Source organism: Coturnix japonica, chromosome 19, assembly GCF_054131305.1.
Source record: "Coturnix japonica strain WE chromosome 19, WE-NBRP24, whole genome shotgun sequence".
In the NCBI taxonomy this organism is placed as follows: Eukaryota; Metazoa; Chordata; class Aves; order Galliformes; family Phasianidae; genus Coturnix; species Coturnix japonica.
Window position 1 is genome coordinate 305,649 of NC_140681.1, and position 16,183 is coordinate 321,831.

Here is a 16,183-nt window from a genome sequence, read left to right on the forward strand (position 1 = left end):
CCTTGTGGGGACTACAATCTGGTGCTCAGCATTCAGTCACTGGGGACCAGGATCTGAAAGATGTCAGTCCTTTGCTGTGAAAACATGGCAAGGATGTCTGAGTATCTGATCTTTTGCAGTGAGGGGTATATAAGGCATCATTTTACTGCATAGTATTGGAGAATTGTAGAGTCTTGCACCTAGGGATTCAGGTAGGGATGTGAAGCCAACCACATCATGGCCCTGCAATCACTAGCCCGAGCCAGGCACTGTATTGAGCAGCTACTGAAAGAGGCAGCACCACTATTCAAATGTTTGTTTCGCTTTTATTTGCAACAAAGAGATGCTAAATGCATCCAAAATACATTTCAATATGAAATCAAATAGGCGGGATACTGGTAATGTCTAAAACTTGCTCAGTTCCTCTCCGCAGTCCAGGAAAGGGAAAGCACGGCCAGGCCTGAAAACCGGACCACGCAGCGTGTGTCCTTTGGTGCACCTCTGAGGACGCAATCCAGGCGATTCTGCTGTCCTTTGTGCCTTCCTGCTCAAGCCCTTATCGTTTCTTTTTGCTTTCCTTCTTGGCTTTCTTGCTCAGCTGAGCAGCACTTGCCTTGGGTTGCTTCACCGTCTCCCAGGTCTTAGACTCAAAACCCTCCGAGTCGTGCAAGAATCAATTGGGAAACAGTCAGGGAGCTTTCTAACAACTGAAAAGGAAGAGAAGCAAGAGAGGATGGGTGGGTGTCAAATAAGGGAAAAGCTCAGCAGGCAAGAATAAACCTATCCCTGAGCTCCAGCACACACGCGTGACCACTGCCTTATTAATTCTAACAACAATGTTATTCTAGCCATTAAAGTCACCCACGTTCACGTACCTGGTTGTGGACGTGTTCACGGCCTTGCTGCTGCTGTGCTCTACAACGCCAGCCACAGAAATAAAGAGTGCAGAAAGCTGATCTGTTGAAGACAGAGGAGTGAGCTGTGCTTAACCGACACTGCTTCAGTGCACGCTTACAGTAAGGCACACCTACCTTACAATGGCCACGCAGGAAGCTCCAGACACAGCTCCAGACTGTTTCCATGAAGCATTTCCCAATTGCATTTCACAGCCACTCACGCTCTGCTCCTCGACAATCTGCAACAGAAAATTCACAAGATGCAAATCCCATCCCTCGGAGATGTCACAGACCTCCTCACTCATGGAGCAGCACTCATGGTATTGGGTGAGAAAGCAGACGTGTGCTTACCGAGTGAGCGCTGTTTGCTGCCAGCTGCTGGTAGGAACCCACCTAACTCTAAGTACGAACACTAACCTACGCCTAACTCTAAAACGGGAACAAAAACCTACACCTAACAATAAAACGTGAACAATAACCTACTCCTAATTAAAAAACATGAACAATAACCTACTCCTAACACCTAAACTAACTAACTAAATCTAACAATAAAAACAACAACAATAAAAACAACAACAATAAAAACAACAATAAAAAAAGGGTTCAGATGGAACCGGGGGCCCACAAGGTCTCAAAGGAGGAGCTGATGTTAAATGAAGCCACCCGGCTAATGCCGGGGGCGGGGGCCGCGCAGACGGTACGGAGCCCGGCGCCTGGACCAGCGATGCTGCAGCTGAGGTGGTACTGCTGCAGGGCCTGGCACGGTGGTGTGGTGCCAGGCCAGCTGTGCATCGGGCGGATCCACCTCCATGGGCTCGTCCTCCGGTGGATCCACCTCCATGGGCTCATCTGGAGGTGGATCCACCTCCATGGGTTCATCTGGAGGTGGATCCACCTCCATGGGCTCCACGGAGGTGGTCACGCGCCTGGTCCAGGCGCGATGGCAATGGGCTCCCTTGCCTGTCTGCTGCCCGATGGTGCTGGCAATGGGCCCCCTCCTCCTCCTCTTCGACCCCGCGGTCCCCGGAACCATCTTCCCAGCTAAATCGTGGGTGTCCTCCAGCCTCGCTCTCTTAGGCCCGTACATGGCTGTTATCGGCCGTAGATCTAAGAGGCGAGTGCGTTGCGTTGGGCAACGGTGACCAAGGTAACGGCTGTGGCCAGGGTTCTAACATGGCGGCCGCACTGCTGGCACTGCTGGCACTGGCGTTCCACATGGCATGAGGAGGGGGCTGGAGGACAGGGCACGGCACGGGAGCCAGAAGGCACTGCCTGTGCCCAGCGGGCAGCCCTTCTCTCCGGTCAGCAAGAGGGCACAGACGAGCTGGCCCTGAGCAAAGGGCCCTCGGCCTCCTTCATCCTCCCCCTTCTTCCACAAGGGAATCTCTTGGCACTGCCATACGCAGCACGCAGCACCACGCTGATCTGATGGGGCTCCTGAGCTCAGCACCAACAACAGCAAGCTCCAAAGGGCACCTGACTACGCCTGCCTGCTGGGACACACCAGCTCTGCTCTCCCTGTTCCAATCCAGAGCCTCTCCTTGTAACACCTCCGACTCCATTTGCATCCACTCACTCTGATTACATCCCACGTCCACACACGGGGCCACGCTGCCTCACCGACCCTCAGGATCAACAGGGTGGCCCAACAGGGTTCTAACTGCTGGCACTGCTGGCACTTTCCTAACCCTTCAGGATCATTTGCTTCTGTCTTTAGTGAAAGGGCTCTCCCTCAGGAATCCCAGACCCTGGGGGTTGATGAGAGAGTCCGGGGAATTGGAGATTTCCCTTTAGTCAGGGAAGAGGGGGTCTGTGAGTGCCTAGGAAACATTAAGGTCCATAAATCCATGGGACCTGATGGGGTGCATCTGCGGGTGCAGAGAGAGCTGGTGGAGGTTGTTGCTGAGCTGCTCTCTGTAATCTATCAGAGGTCTTGGAGAACTGGGGAGGTGCCTGAAGACTGGAGGACAACCAGTGTCAGTCCTGTCTTCTAAAAGGGCAAGAAGGAAGATCCGGGTAATTATAGGCCTGTCAGCCTCGCCTCTGTCCCAGGGAAGCCTGCTTTGGCAGGGGGGTTGGACTCGATGATCTCTAGAGGTCCCTTCCAACCCCTACAATTCTGTGATTCTGTGTGATTCTGTGAAGGTGATGGAACAGCTTGTGCTGGATGCCATCTCCAGACAACTGGGAGATAAGGAGGTTATCAGGAGTACCCAGCATGGGTTCACCAAGGGGAGGTTGTGCTCAACCAACCTGGTGGCCTTTTATGAAGATGTCACTAGCTGAGTGGACGGGGGGAGAGCGGTAGATGTAGTCTACCTTGATTTCTGTAAGGCTTTTGATACTGTCCCCCATGACGTTCTTATAACAAAGCTGAGGAAGTGTGGGATAGATGAGTGGACGGTGAAGTGGGTCAAGAATTGGCTGACTGGCAGAGTGCAGAGGGTTGTCGTTGGTGGTGCGGAATCTGGCTGGAGGCCTGTAACTAGCGGCGTCCCCCAGGGGTCTGTGCTGGGTCCGGTCTTGTTCAACATCTTCATCAGTGACCTTGATGAGGGGATAGTGACCACCCTCAGCAAGTTTGTGATGACACAAAGTTGGGAGGACTGGCTTACACGCCTGAATGCTGTGCTGCCATTCAGAGGGACCTGGACAGGGTGGAGAGCTGGGCAGTAAGAAACCGGATGAGGTTTAACAAAAGCAAGTGTAGAGTCTTGCACCTAGGGAGAAATAATTGCATGCACCAGTACAGGCTGGGGGAAGAGCTGCTGGACAGGAGCTCTGCTGAGTGGGACCTGGGCGTCCTGGTGGACGACAGATTGACCATGAGCCAGCAGTGTGCCCTTGTAGCCAAAAAGGCCAATGGCATCCTGGGGTGTATTAAAAAGAGCATGGCCAGCAGGTCGAGGGAGGTGATCCTCCCCCTCTGCTCTGCCCTGGTGAGGCCTCCTCTGGAATCCTGTGTCCAGTTCTGGGCTCCCCAGTACAAAAATGACAGGAATCTCTTGGAAAGAGTCCAGTGGAGGGCCACAAAGATGGTGAAGGGCCTGGAGCATTTCCCCTATGATGAGAGACTAAGCGAACTGGGTCTGTTTAGCCTTGAGAAAAGAAGGCTGAGAGGGGATTTGATCCAGGTTTATAAATACCTGAGGTGTGGGGGCCATAGAGGCAAGGCTGGTCTCTTTTTAGTAGTGCGCGGGGACAGGACTAGGGTTAATGGGATGAAAGTACAGCATAGGAAGTTCCGCACGAATGTGCGGAAGAACTTCTTTACGGTGAGGGTGACGTAGCACTGGAACAGGCTGCCCAGGGAGGTGGTGGAGTCTCCTTCTGGGGAGATATTCAAGAGCCGACTGGACGCCGAGCTGTGCGACGTGGTGTAGGGAGCCTGCTTTGGCAGGAGGGTTGGACTCGATGATCTCTAGAGGTCCCTTCCAACCCCTGCAATTCTGTGATTCTGTGATTACAGGCCCCATCCTCCTCATCATCATTATTTCTCTGCATTTCAGATACAGAAAAAGACAGATTTGCTAGCACTCTCCTTCTAGCACTCCAGGAGCTGTTGGGACTTCATTATCTTCTAAATAATTTTTGTCTAAAATTAAAAACTAAATCTAATAAAAGCATTATCAGCAGGGTTTTATTTATGGGCAGAATCTGACCCTTCATTGACATCAGTTAATGTCTCACTGGTGTTGAAATGACATATAAGTCTTGAACCTTTGAAGCAGAATTTTGATCAAGCTGCTTTGTTAGTGTGATTCCAGCCAGAACAGAACAGTGAGCACAGACACTTGCTAACCACTAATTATAATATCTCCTGCTGGCAAGAAACTGTCCTGACACGTTATGAAACACATTCGAGTTTCATGAGACATGCTGAAACTCTGATCTATTTGCAAGTGGACATTTATATCAGAAATGTCCAGGCTGAATTTTGTTCCTTTCTATTCTCTTCTCTCTTGTGCACCCTTCTCTCACGTGGTTAAATGCATAACTGACAACTTGAAATACTTGGAATTAATGGCTCACATCTGAGAAAGCGTGAGGAGAGTGGTTTGAAAATCATAATAGTTCTAAGAAAAGAGTACAAATGGGGAATTGTATTTGCTGTCTGAGACTCAGCAGGATTAAGGTGACTAATGTGGTGCTCAGGGATATGATTGTGGTGCTCAGAGATATGATTTAGCAGAGGGTTTTTAGAGTTAGGGTACTGTGGTTAGGCTGCGGTTGGACTTGATGATCTTCAAGGTCTTTTCCAACCTGGGTAATTCTATGATTCTATGATTCTATGAAAGCACTTGTTAAGAGACAGAGGTCTTCATTACCAGTACCTTGTTGTCTAACAGCTGGCTTTCCCAAGGAATTCATGCATCCTAACAAAGGTTGTCCAAGATGAAGGAACTCCTGATCACAGAATATATACACACAAGTGAGAACGTGGCCGAGCTTCTCACTTGCAGAAGGGTCACGAACAGTATGAGTACTGCTTCCGTATCCTCACCTGACCAGTAACAGGTTTGCACCACTGCTATGGTTGATGGAAAATACAGAATGAGGCAGTGTGAGCTGCTTGTATGACCAAGATGTTTCCCATTTTATTCCCATTTCTGCTTCCCATTTGCCCTTTAGGTCAGGTGATATGCATCTTGTGGTCACCCCCAAATTTAAGCTCTTAGTATGCAGCTCACAGGGACAGGAATTTGGCCAGACCTGTAAAACTTCTGCTCCTACCATCCTGCATACAGGTCCAAGCCAAGCTGTAGGAAGTTGTGGAAGACACTGGATTTTCAGAAGAATCAGAACAGGGACTCTCAGCACTGCTAACATTGGCCTTCTGATGCCTTTTTGCTTGAGTGTATTCAGCAATTCTGATAAGTATTTTGTCACTCTCTACAATGCCTTGGAGACATGCACATGACTCCTGAGTCACTCCAACTCAATGTATACAAACCACAAAACACCAGAAGTTAATGCTCTTGGTCACTACCAAGACAAGTCAGATTAAGATCGATGATGTGTGTGTATAATTTGTACATTAATCTTCTGTTACTACCCTATGTACTTATCTTGCTGGAACTCTTAAGAAGGTGTCACAGGCCCAGCTCTTATGCAGGTAGGTTTGCCAGGCTGTCCAAAATAAATACAGAGTGTTGGGTTTCATGCAAGTGATAATTCTTATGTCTCTCCAAGACAGCAGTCACTCTGTGTCACTGAAATAACTTACGGATAGAAGGGCTGGTACCAAGTGCAGGTTTCCATACTTGCAGAGCAATACAGTACATGAGACAGGCATGTGACTAGGAAATGTGGTCCCAGTGACATCCATTCAAACAGGAACACAGCAATGCTGTGCCAACAGGCTGAACTGCAGAATACCTGACCCAGCTCAAAGGGGCAATTGCTGCCTCCCCTCCATCTGCGGCAGCAGCTCTAACATCAGCAGCATTAACTATCCACTCCCTGATCACTTCAGCCAGGCAGTTAGGAAAGAACTGTGGTGAAGCCCTTGGAAAGGGCATAAGACATGTGTTGCTTCAGGGAAGGATATCTGTTGGCAAAGAGAAAGGAAAACAACAGCAAAGCAACCCAGCAAGGATGAAGAAGAAGAGGAAAGAAACAAGACTGGCCTGCAGCAAGGAAGATTCTCTCTGAGCAGAATGGATCAGAGGGGGATTTTTTTATCCTCCTTGCACAAAGTTTTGACTTTCCATTGAAAGCAGAAAACCTCAAAAAACAAAAGAAAAGAAAACAACAACAACAAAAACCCACTTTGTTTTCAACAACTGTCAACAAAAATCACTTTAAAAAAGAAGTCTGGGGAAAAAATAAAGGAAGAAAATAGCTGAGGAATGTCTGTTTCTCTGAGATACAAAGCTACCACTAAGAGAAGCATACATTTCTTAGATAGCAGTGGAGGAATCTGTTGTAGCCTGTTTTCTGCTTTGCAGAGGAGACAGGAGCTCACTCATACCCAGCTGAGCATCACCAAACACCAGCAGAACACAGCTGGCTGCATGGGACCCATCTCCCACTGGTGTGCAGGGGCAGGAGCAGCTCAGAAAACAGGCAGAGCTTTGGAAGGGGTTGTGTAAATGAGCTGGTTAGGCTGCAGAGATGCTTTATGTGGCAGAACAAGAGAAGGGCCATTTTGGAGCAGGGATAACCTCTCTGCTGTGCAGCTGCCCTGGAGTGGAAGAGGTGAACTGAGCCAAGGAGTCTGAGTTCAGGAGAAAACTGGAAAGGGCAGAGGTAGGTCCTGAGCTGTCCTAAAGAACCAGAAGTCAAGATGCTTTATATTTATAAATATATTCCCAAACAAAAAATAACAGTGAAAACAATAATGACCTTCTCGTTAGGAACAAAAAGTTGTGTCTCCTGTGGCAGTGGATACACTTTACCAAACTCAGACAGTGAATCTGTAGCCCTGAAATAATCAGAACAAGCTGCCCCCAAATAGCCTCTGTGCTACACACAATTTGAAGTCACGGCTGAGAACAGCTTCTTGATGCACTCAGGGGCAAAACATTAAATGCACAGGTCACAGGTGGAAGCCAGCACTTCTATCATGACCTTCCTATCATCTCTAAGTGCACTGGGGCTGACGCAGATACAAGCAAGCTTTAGAGAAAGTCTCAAACAGCTGTCAGAGACAAAGGAACAAAGAGAACTGACAGACTTGCTGTGGCAGTTTCACAAGCTCAATCAAGTTTTGGCTGAATGGAATACACAGAAAACTATTGCCTGAGATTTTTCCAGGACAGTTAGACAGGGATGAAAGGTAGTGCAAAAGGTGCTGGCATGAGCTCAGCTCAAATGCAGACTAGATTAGCCCAAGCTAAAAGGAGTCCATCCTAAGCTTGTATCACACTCTTGATCACAAGGATGTCTGAGAAATCAAAGAGCTCTCATTATGGTAAGAGATTAAAGATCTTGATTAATTTAATACAGCAAAATGAAGGCTGGGGGGAGGCAGTTACTGTCAGTACATGCATGGAGAAAAAGAGAGAGGTAGAAAATAAGAATAAGTATTGTGCTGAAGTCTAACTTTGACTGCAGAAGTAGACACAAATATGAACATAAGAAGCTAATGATATATAAAAATGGCTTAATGAATTGTGATTACAAAGGAGAAGATAATTCCTTACCAGATTGGTGGGGAAGGGGTCTCTATGACTGAGAATGGCTCCACCAGTTGAGTAACAGAGAGACACCTGGGGAAGGGCAGGAAGGAGCCCATTCTGCTTAATGTAGGTGGTGGATGAATAAACTGTCCATAAAACCCTACCACCCTCATTATATGGAAACTTAGGGTGGTGCTGTTAAAGTGGAGGTGTTTGTTAGTAACCTCATGAAAAGGGTAAGAGAAAGTGTGTTTTTGTTGCTGTTGTTTTTTTTAAATGAAACCTTCCCCCCCCCCCCCCCCCCCATTTATTTTTCTTTTTACTTTTCTAGATCATCTGCTATTGTTTTGGTGAACTGTTTTACTGCTGTTATGCCTGAATTTCTGCTGCCCATTTGTAGTCTGAGAAGCAAAAACTTGGACAACTGGATCTGGTAGAGCCTGCAGGTAAAACTCCTTATTTCACATGGCTGTTTTCCACATCCAGTATCCAGGCTTTGCTAATACAGGCACTTTTCAGCAACTTTAATCCCTGCTACAGGAACAACAGCTGAAGTAGCACTTTCAGGGTTCCCTGAGGCTCAGTTGTGAACCCATCTCTTCTGCTAGAAGAACCTGGAGGTTCTGGAGGGCTGCTATCCGACCCTGGCAATGATTGCTTCCCAACCACCTCCTGCACCTCTCTGCTAGGTGGGATGGGTCCTGTCACCATCCAACAACTGAATTCCGTGGCCTTCATCAACTTGAAAAGAGATCAGTCCTCATCTAAATAGCGTGTAGGCAATAAAACCTGGAATGGCAGAAAGCTGAATAAAAGCAAGTGAATAAAAAAACAATAAATATTGGCTGTGCTGCTTCAATATAAAAAGCAACACACCTGTCTGGTGAAAATTGTGTAATGCTATAATTAGATTCTGTCATAATGCATCTGAGGAAGGAAGATGAAATGTGGACACAAAGAAACATTGTCTGGCACAGAATTTCACCTTTGAGTTTAGTTTTCCATCTTCAGTAAAATTGGCCTCATATCGGTTCCTTGTATGTGTTTTCATTTTTCTTAAGCTTTTAAGAGCTGTAAAGCAGACACTTCATCTTGTGCTCCCATCTTTGATCTTCTCAGGGTTCATTAATGGAGCAGGGCTGGTTGGATTCATTGCCTGGATATTTGCCACAGGAGCACAGATGAAGGCAATAACCAACGGCAACTTTCAATCCTCTCTGCAGGGCAGCTCTGGAGATGTACAACAGGGAACAGTTTTCTGAGTTCAGTTTTTTAGACTCTGATTTGCTTCTTTGCTATGCTGTAGATCTAAGTTTTGAGACTTAGAGAAAAACAGAGTTAGGAAGGAACACTTGGAGATCTGTGGTCCAAAAGTGAGCTGAATGAGAGCCATTTGCATCAGCTTTTTGAGTGCTTTATTCTTTGAGTATCTACAAAAGTGGACATTCAGTATTGGGCCTCTGTTCTAATGTTTCATTAACCTAATGGGTAAACACTGTCAGGGTTAAAAAGTTGTGCCAGTGATTCTGTTTCTGCTGGAGGGCAGTGAGCTATAAATGATGTATGGAATCAGATACAGGTTCTGCCTGTTGTGTTGCACTGGTACGTGATGGGGGCTGGTACAGCCTTTGATGGCCTTTATTCATCTCCCCGTTTGCTTGCTGAAATCATCAAATACATGGGCAAAAAGAGCCTTTGTCAGCATCAGGTAGGTTGTTCCTGCTTGAAATAAATAGAAATCCAAATGCTCAAAGCATCACTTTCACCAGTGTTCTCTGCATAGAGGATGGGCTACGCTACTGAACCTTCTCCCACCATAGGATATACCAAGTCTTGGGAGGCTGCAGTGTGGCTCCTGGGCAGTGCAGCTGTTGGGTGCATGGTGCATCTTGCTCTGCTTTGTAGAGCCCAAAAGGCTTTCATGCCAGCACTTGTAGTCACAGAGGCTCTTCTCTGGTTCTCTCCCCAATAGCAGAACCTGAGCAATTTTCAATTTGTTTGCTGCACCCTCTTCCAAATTGGTCTGGTGGAATAACGAAGCACAGTAATGATTCATGAGCTATTTTATGTTGGCTCCTTGCAGTGCTGAAGGGCAAGGCTATGAGCTCAAGCACTGCACTGCTTATCAGTGGAGCAGAGGGACAGTGCACCCTGTGCCGGGTCAGATGTGTCCCTTTTATGTCGCCTGAACTGGCACTCCATGCCTTGAAGAGATAGTGGTAAATGTCTCATCTAATAGGACATCTGCCATGTACTCTCCTACAACTTTCATTTAAGGTTATCTGTAATACAAGGTTATGTTCGCTGAGATCCCGGGAGCAGAAAGCCTATCTTTCACTATTACTCTGCACAGATTGCCTTGATGGCTTGGTAAGTGAATTATGTAGGAGACATTACACTGTGAAGAGCTGACCTTGTCCTTAACCTCAGCACATTCTTCAATTAATGCCCTGCAAGATAGATTAATTCTATTAATCCATATAGGCCTCAGAGCAGCTGAACTGGGATTTCTATGTTTCTCACTAAACCAAATTCTCCCTTTCCCTTCCTAATGAACTTTTTGCTTACAATCAATAGAAAAAGGCTTGGTGCTACTTGAAAGCAAAACTAAACAGCACTTGCTGGACTTACAGCATGCTTGCCGCCTGCAACCCAGCTGTGAAGGAGGAGAGATGCTGAGAAGCTGCACTGCTCTGCTTTTTGGCTCCTCAATCACCCCTCAGGCAGAAAACTTACTCTACTAGCAGAGCACAGAGCTGGGATGGAAATGGGGCTGTCTGACTGCAGGGCAGTGTCCAGCAGAGATCCCGCAGGCTGTGTCTACTCAGTACAGGTGCAGCATTCAGGCTGGAGCCTCAACCACAGGAGCCTCGGGGATGCTTCAGTGCTGCCCGAGCATTGCTACTGGTGATGTACTGAGCACTCATCCATTGAGCAACCCCGGTGTTCTGGTTTATTTGATTATACTTTATGGGGCGGACATTGCAGCTGTCAGCACTGGCAGTATCTAGGATATATAGGTGACAAGGAGTGATACCAGTTCTCATGGCATAATAATGACGATTAAGGATAGGATTCCTCCAAAGCAATCAGGGAAGTCAGTGAGAGTCAGTAAGAAGTGGGTGCCTCATTTCCTTAATGTCCTTTTGAAAATCCTAGCCTAAAACATTGATATTTCATATGGACACATTTAAGTCTGTACAGGAGAAGTCTCAAATCCTTTCTGAAAACCGATATGCATATTGTAATTGGAACAGATTAAATATGAATATCCACAGCAGCTTAACCTCTTATTCTTCTTATTTAAGAAAAATACTTCGGGTTTCAGTCATAAGCAGCTACATCCTACAGTTAATAGTGGGCCGTATCCAGACCTGTCAGCTCACACAGCTGCCCTGGGTTGAGCAGAGCAGTTCAGATCTACCCCAGCTGGGGAGCAGAGGCTATGTGTGAGCTGTAACCAGAGCACTATTATCAAGTTGCAAATATATTCAGAGAAGTGCTGGTTATCCAGTGCTTAGCATACATAATGTCTCTGTAGGCAGCCAACATTCAGACAAGAAATAGGGCACGCTTTGTGAGCAGTAAGGGTAATTAAACTGTTGGAGCAACTTACCCCGGGGAGGCAGCAGGCTCTCTGTGGTGTGAAATTCCCAGACTGGGGAACAGACCATTGGAAAGAGACAATCTAAAGCAAACAAAAAACAAGGAGTCAAGTGTAGGGATCATGATGGGGAAGCCCTGTTCTGAGTAAAGGAGGAGGTTAGACTTGATTACCCCAATGGACTGCTCCAGGCTGCACGTAGACATTGTGTTACTGCTTCTGAAAAGCGGCGGCAGCAGCTGCAGCAACCCAGCTTCTCAGGGTACATGTAGATTTCCCCTTTCCACTGTAATAGCTCGTGCTCACTGATCACATACACCTAATTTTGTCTCATTTCTGATGAAACTCCATGTCTCTGTAGGAAACCTCATGGAAAAAAACTGCATCTCACCTGATTTCACACCAGCACTATTACACCCAGCTTGATTCCTCTGCTTTCTGTTAGAGCTCATCCAAGGGCTGTGAGTGCTCACAACTGGCTTTCCTCATCCACTTCGTTAGATTCCTTTGCAGCAAAGCCTCAGCACAGATGATGTCCCTGTAAATGTATGTGCAGTCCTGACTATTTTACACTGCTCTGACAGCAGAGACATGCATCGAGCAGCTCAGCACATGATACATCGTCGATGAGGAAGAGGGAAGAGACAAAGAAGGAGATATTTGGGCTGGTTTATGAAGACTGGGTGGAAATGAATTTGTATTTGAATGCTGACAGACTTATAGCTGCTGACAACTTAAGCCTGTGCATTTTGGAGGACAGTGTTTCATCAAATGCTCATCAGCTACTCTGGAGTGGATTTATGCAGCCAGCAGTAATACAAACGCAAAATGTAAGGTAAACAGGGTGTAAAGTAAATCACCAACTCTCTACTAGAAATGAGAACTCTCTTCATGTTTTGGCTGCTATATGCAAATGGAGAGGATGGAGGCATGCATGGCAGCAGCTAGTCCTCGGTGCTGGGGCTGTGTCTGGAGCTGAGCTGAAGGGAGAGATAACACCAGGAGTCCCTGCAGAGACTTCTGCCACTGCTGTGTGTCTCAAAGCAGAGTTCCCTGAGGGACTTATACCCCTTAAGTATGGATGGAGAGCCAGCTAATGTGGAAAGGTGCTGTTCTTGCACAAAGGCTGGGTTTGGTCCCACTGGAGGTGCACTGAGTCCTGTCCCTGCCAGAGCCTTCTGCTCAGAGAAGCCCTCCAGAACAGAGAAGCTTTACAGTAGTGCTTTACAAAAACACACTGCAATGCTGAAACTCATGGTAGCAATACAGCACAGCAAGCATGAGGTCCTGCTGGGAAGTTACTTATGTGTGGCTTCAGAAAAAGCAAACTGTTCCCATCACATGCTTGTTCAGCTGAGCAGCCCTTGAGGCCGTAAAACTGCACCATCTTACAGCAGATCCCACTGATGATGCTGCTCTGGATCAGTTTTTCCCCATTTGCAGTGTTGGCTTGAGCTGCCCTGTCCCATCCAGTTCCCTGAAATCTCGTTGCCTCCAAACCCTCTGGCTCAGACCTGCCTTCTGCCACTCCCTCACTCCACATCTTCCTCCTCCTCTGGGCCACTTGCTCAGCCCTGGGTGCCATACAGGATCCCTATCCACCTGCCTGCTGTCCTTCAGGCACCCAACACTATGAGTTGAGCTATGGCCTCGTGATCAGCCTCACTTTACAGCCCCTGGGACAGAACACCACCTGTGTGTCCTCCCTGCTATCACCATCCTCCATCTTATATCAGCAGCTGGAGTCCAGGTCCCCATTTCCCTAGGCAGGAATCAGAACAGGTCTGGTCCAGGAGCTTCATTTCTACATCTCTGTCCCTTCCTGGATTTGATATGATTTGAAATATTTTGGGGAGGGAGGTGGGGATGCAAACATGTTCCCATTACGTGCGTATAATTAGCTTTTCCCTTTGTATTCATGGTTTAATAACTTCTGAATCTGTCACAATCAGTGTTGAAAGGAGCATGGCTGGATGTAAGGGAGTGATTTGAAAAGGAATGCTAAAACACGGGAACAGTCAGCATCCTTTTTGGCAGATGTAGAATGAATAATATTTAGGGACGTGTTTATAAATCAGTACACCCTTTAATTAAGCAAAACATTTTGCTAAGAAAGAATAAATTAGCAATTCATGGCACAAGGCTTGGCCAATTATCAAAGCGCTTGTACTCGATAAAGCACAATTGCCTGTGTGTCTTAAGAGCTAATTATCAGTAACTTGTTTTATTCTTATTTCAGAGCTGCTTGTGAAGAGACAAAGATCTACATGAGGGCCATGAGCTGGTGGCTTGGCTTTCCCTTGACTCTCTTTTGAGGCTGCACTAATTGCCTTGAGCAGAAGGGCACCTGTGGCTGATGTGCAGAGCCATTGTGAGGGGAAGGAGGATTGCTCCCATCCAGCACAAAGCAAAGCCAGCAATTCCCTCTTACAAACCCATTCTGTAGTGCTGCATAAGTTATTTTAACATCTTGGTTTCTTTTTCACAAAGTGGGGATGACAGCGCTGCTGGCCTGGTGGAGGTGTGCTGAGGATGGAGATGTGAGGCTGAGATGTTTGATATGGAGATGAGGCAGACAAGGACCAAGAAGAGGCTGAAGAGAATGAACAGTGATGGTGTCTGGGGTTCCCAGTGCAGCTCTGCAGTGGGCAGGTCTTGCAGCACAGGGGAGGCATCAAACAGACCTGACAGAAGAAGGAATGCCATGTGCTCCATCAGAAACCCAACAGAAAGGCAGTAGGGACCTCAGATCCCAGGATGGGGGGGGACATTGATGTATAAGCCTCAAATATTTATCTCTTGGGCACATGCCAACAGAAGAGCTTAAGCACGCCGTGCTGGCACAAGTGACAGGATTATGAGCTGTTTCAATCTGATGCAGATGGTCTTCCCATTTGCTTCCTTGTTTAAACAGCAATTTGGCAAGTTTGTCATTCATAAAGCTTTTATAGCACTCCACATGCTTCTCCCCTGTGGCCCACCAGGAGCTGCTTGGATGTTTGTCGATGTCTGGAAACACGCATTAGTCTTTAATGAGGTTGTATTCATGTTGTTTCCTTTGGTCAGAGAAGCCTTGGGAATTGCACACTATGGAATGTATTCCCACTGAAAAACCTGCAGCTACTCACCAAAGCATCACTTGATGCTCAATGCACAGCCCAGCTACTGGAATAGGGAAGAGAGGAGTGCATTGAGATGGGCTGAGAAGCTACGTGAAGTCAAAGGTGTTACCCAAAGCGGAGACACTGGAGAAGAATGGAGACAAGGTCCAAGCACCCCCATTGCAAGGCACTGGTGGAGGTGGAGCAGGCAGAGGGCATCCCCTTGTGGGTTGGGGAAAGGCTGAGGAACTGACTCAGGAGGTGATGTGGTTCTGCTTCGCACACCTCGGATAAGCTTTTCTTTTATTAACAAGGCAAACAGACTGCAGGAATACTAAAGGGTTTTGTTTGCCCACAAGTAGTATTGATGCAAAGCACAACTGAAGTATAATCAATTAATAGCTTTCATGTGGTTTCGCTGAGTATAAAACAGCAAAGCATCACGGCTTGCATTGGCACAAGCTGCTCAGATCTAAAGGCAAAGTAAATATTTAGCCAATAATTTTGATTTTGAGCAACAATATGCATCTTTATTCCTCACTGGCTGATTTGTGTTCTTAATAGCAGGAATAAGGCACTCTGGGGTATCAGTCTTTAACTCAGCATCTTCTGCAGCGGGACATCATCATCTTTGCAGAAACTCAGGAAAAGTCTTTGCCCTTCTGTACTCTGCTGCTACCACATCTGGAGCTGCTTGTGCTCATGAATTCCACCAGTCTTTTCTCTGTAATTAGGACCCCCTGCCAGATAGTACAGTTTGTGGACAAGGACACCTATTTTTCTGTCCCCTCAGAAGAAACCCACAGAGTCTGCTATAGATCAGTGTATTTATAGGCTTTGCTCCATGGCAAGCAGGCTAATTTTTCACCCTTTCCTTATCTGTATGTACTTGCAAAGACTGTGTTTCATGTTATTTGATGGAGAGATGTGAAAACAAGAGGCAGCTGGAGGTCAGATAATGGCGGGCAGGTACCCATAGACTTACCTTGCAGTCGGACCTCTGCCAATGCATTTAACACTTCTGATCCTGTTTCCTGTTGTGAGAAGACAACACAGTTCATCCAGAAGCAGGACAGGAGCTCTGAGAAGTGATCAGCTTTGAGCACAGCATGACACCCAGGCAGTGAAAGAGCATGTCCTGGTGGTGGTGGTCAGTACAGGCTCACTGCAGGGTGAGGCACACTGGTGTTTTGCATCTAGAATCCAAACTGGACCCATTTGGAAGGCACAACAGCCAAGGACAGGGTAGGCTTTGTAAGGAGATTAGAACAGTTATACTGGTGAGAGTGGCCAAAGCAAAGGTCTGTGTGGTGTATGCCTCCTAGCACAGCCACGACCATGGGGGGATGTGAGAACAAGGGTGAGACCTATTGTATTACCAACCAATTCCATTTCAGGGGCAGCTTGAGCTGCAGCCAGGGAAGCTCTCAGATCAGCTGTGTGTGGGGATAACCCAATTTTAAGCATCCCAAGAGCTGT

General features: G+C 47.0%; 1 protein-coding gene across 2 annotated transcripts; it reads right to left on the reverse strand.

Moving 5' to 3' along the window:
• Positions 1 to 285: 285 nt before the first annotated feature.
• LOC146757718 (uncharacterized) lies at positions 286 to 11,730 on the reverse strand. 2 transcript variants are annotated; one of them, XR_014935730.1, is made up of 4 exons: positions 11,616 to 11,730; positions 8,985 to 9,229; positions 1,011 to 1,114; positions 286 to 936 (listed from the first exon to the last, which is right to left on the reverse strand). XR_014935730.1 is itself a non-coding variant. In XM_085519430.1 (3 exons), the coding sequence occupies exon 1, from the start codon at positions 1,960 to 1,962 to the stop codon at positions 1,543 to 1,545; it is 420 nt and encodes a 139-aa protein (XP_085375556.1). In that variant the 5' UTR covers positions 1,963 to 2,499; the 3' UTR covers positions 286 to 936; positions 1,011 to 1,114; positions 1,227 to 1,542. The 2 variants fall into 2 exon arrangements, 1 of the variants encoding a protein (XP_085375556.1); XM_085519430.1 differs by lacking the exons at positions 8,985 to 9,229; positions 11,616 to 11,730 and adding an exon at positions 1,227 to 2,499.
• Positions 11,731 to 16,183: the final 4,453 nt, after the last annotated feature.

Excerpts from the sequence above, each read along its gene's own strand:
- LOC146757718 (XM_085519430.1), bottom strand. The coding sequence starts at position 1,962 with ATGTACGGGCCTAAGAGAGCGAGGCTGGAGGACACCCACGATTTAGCT.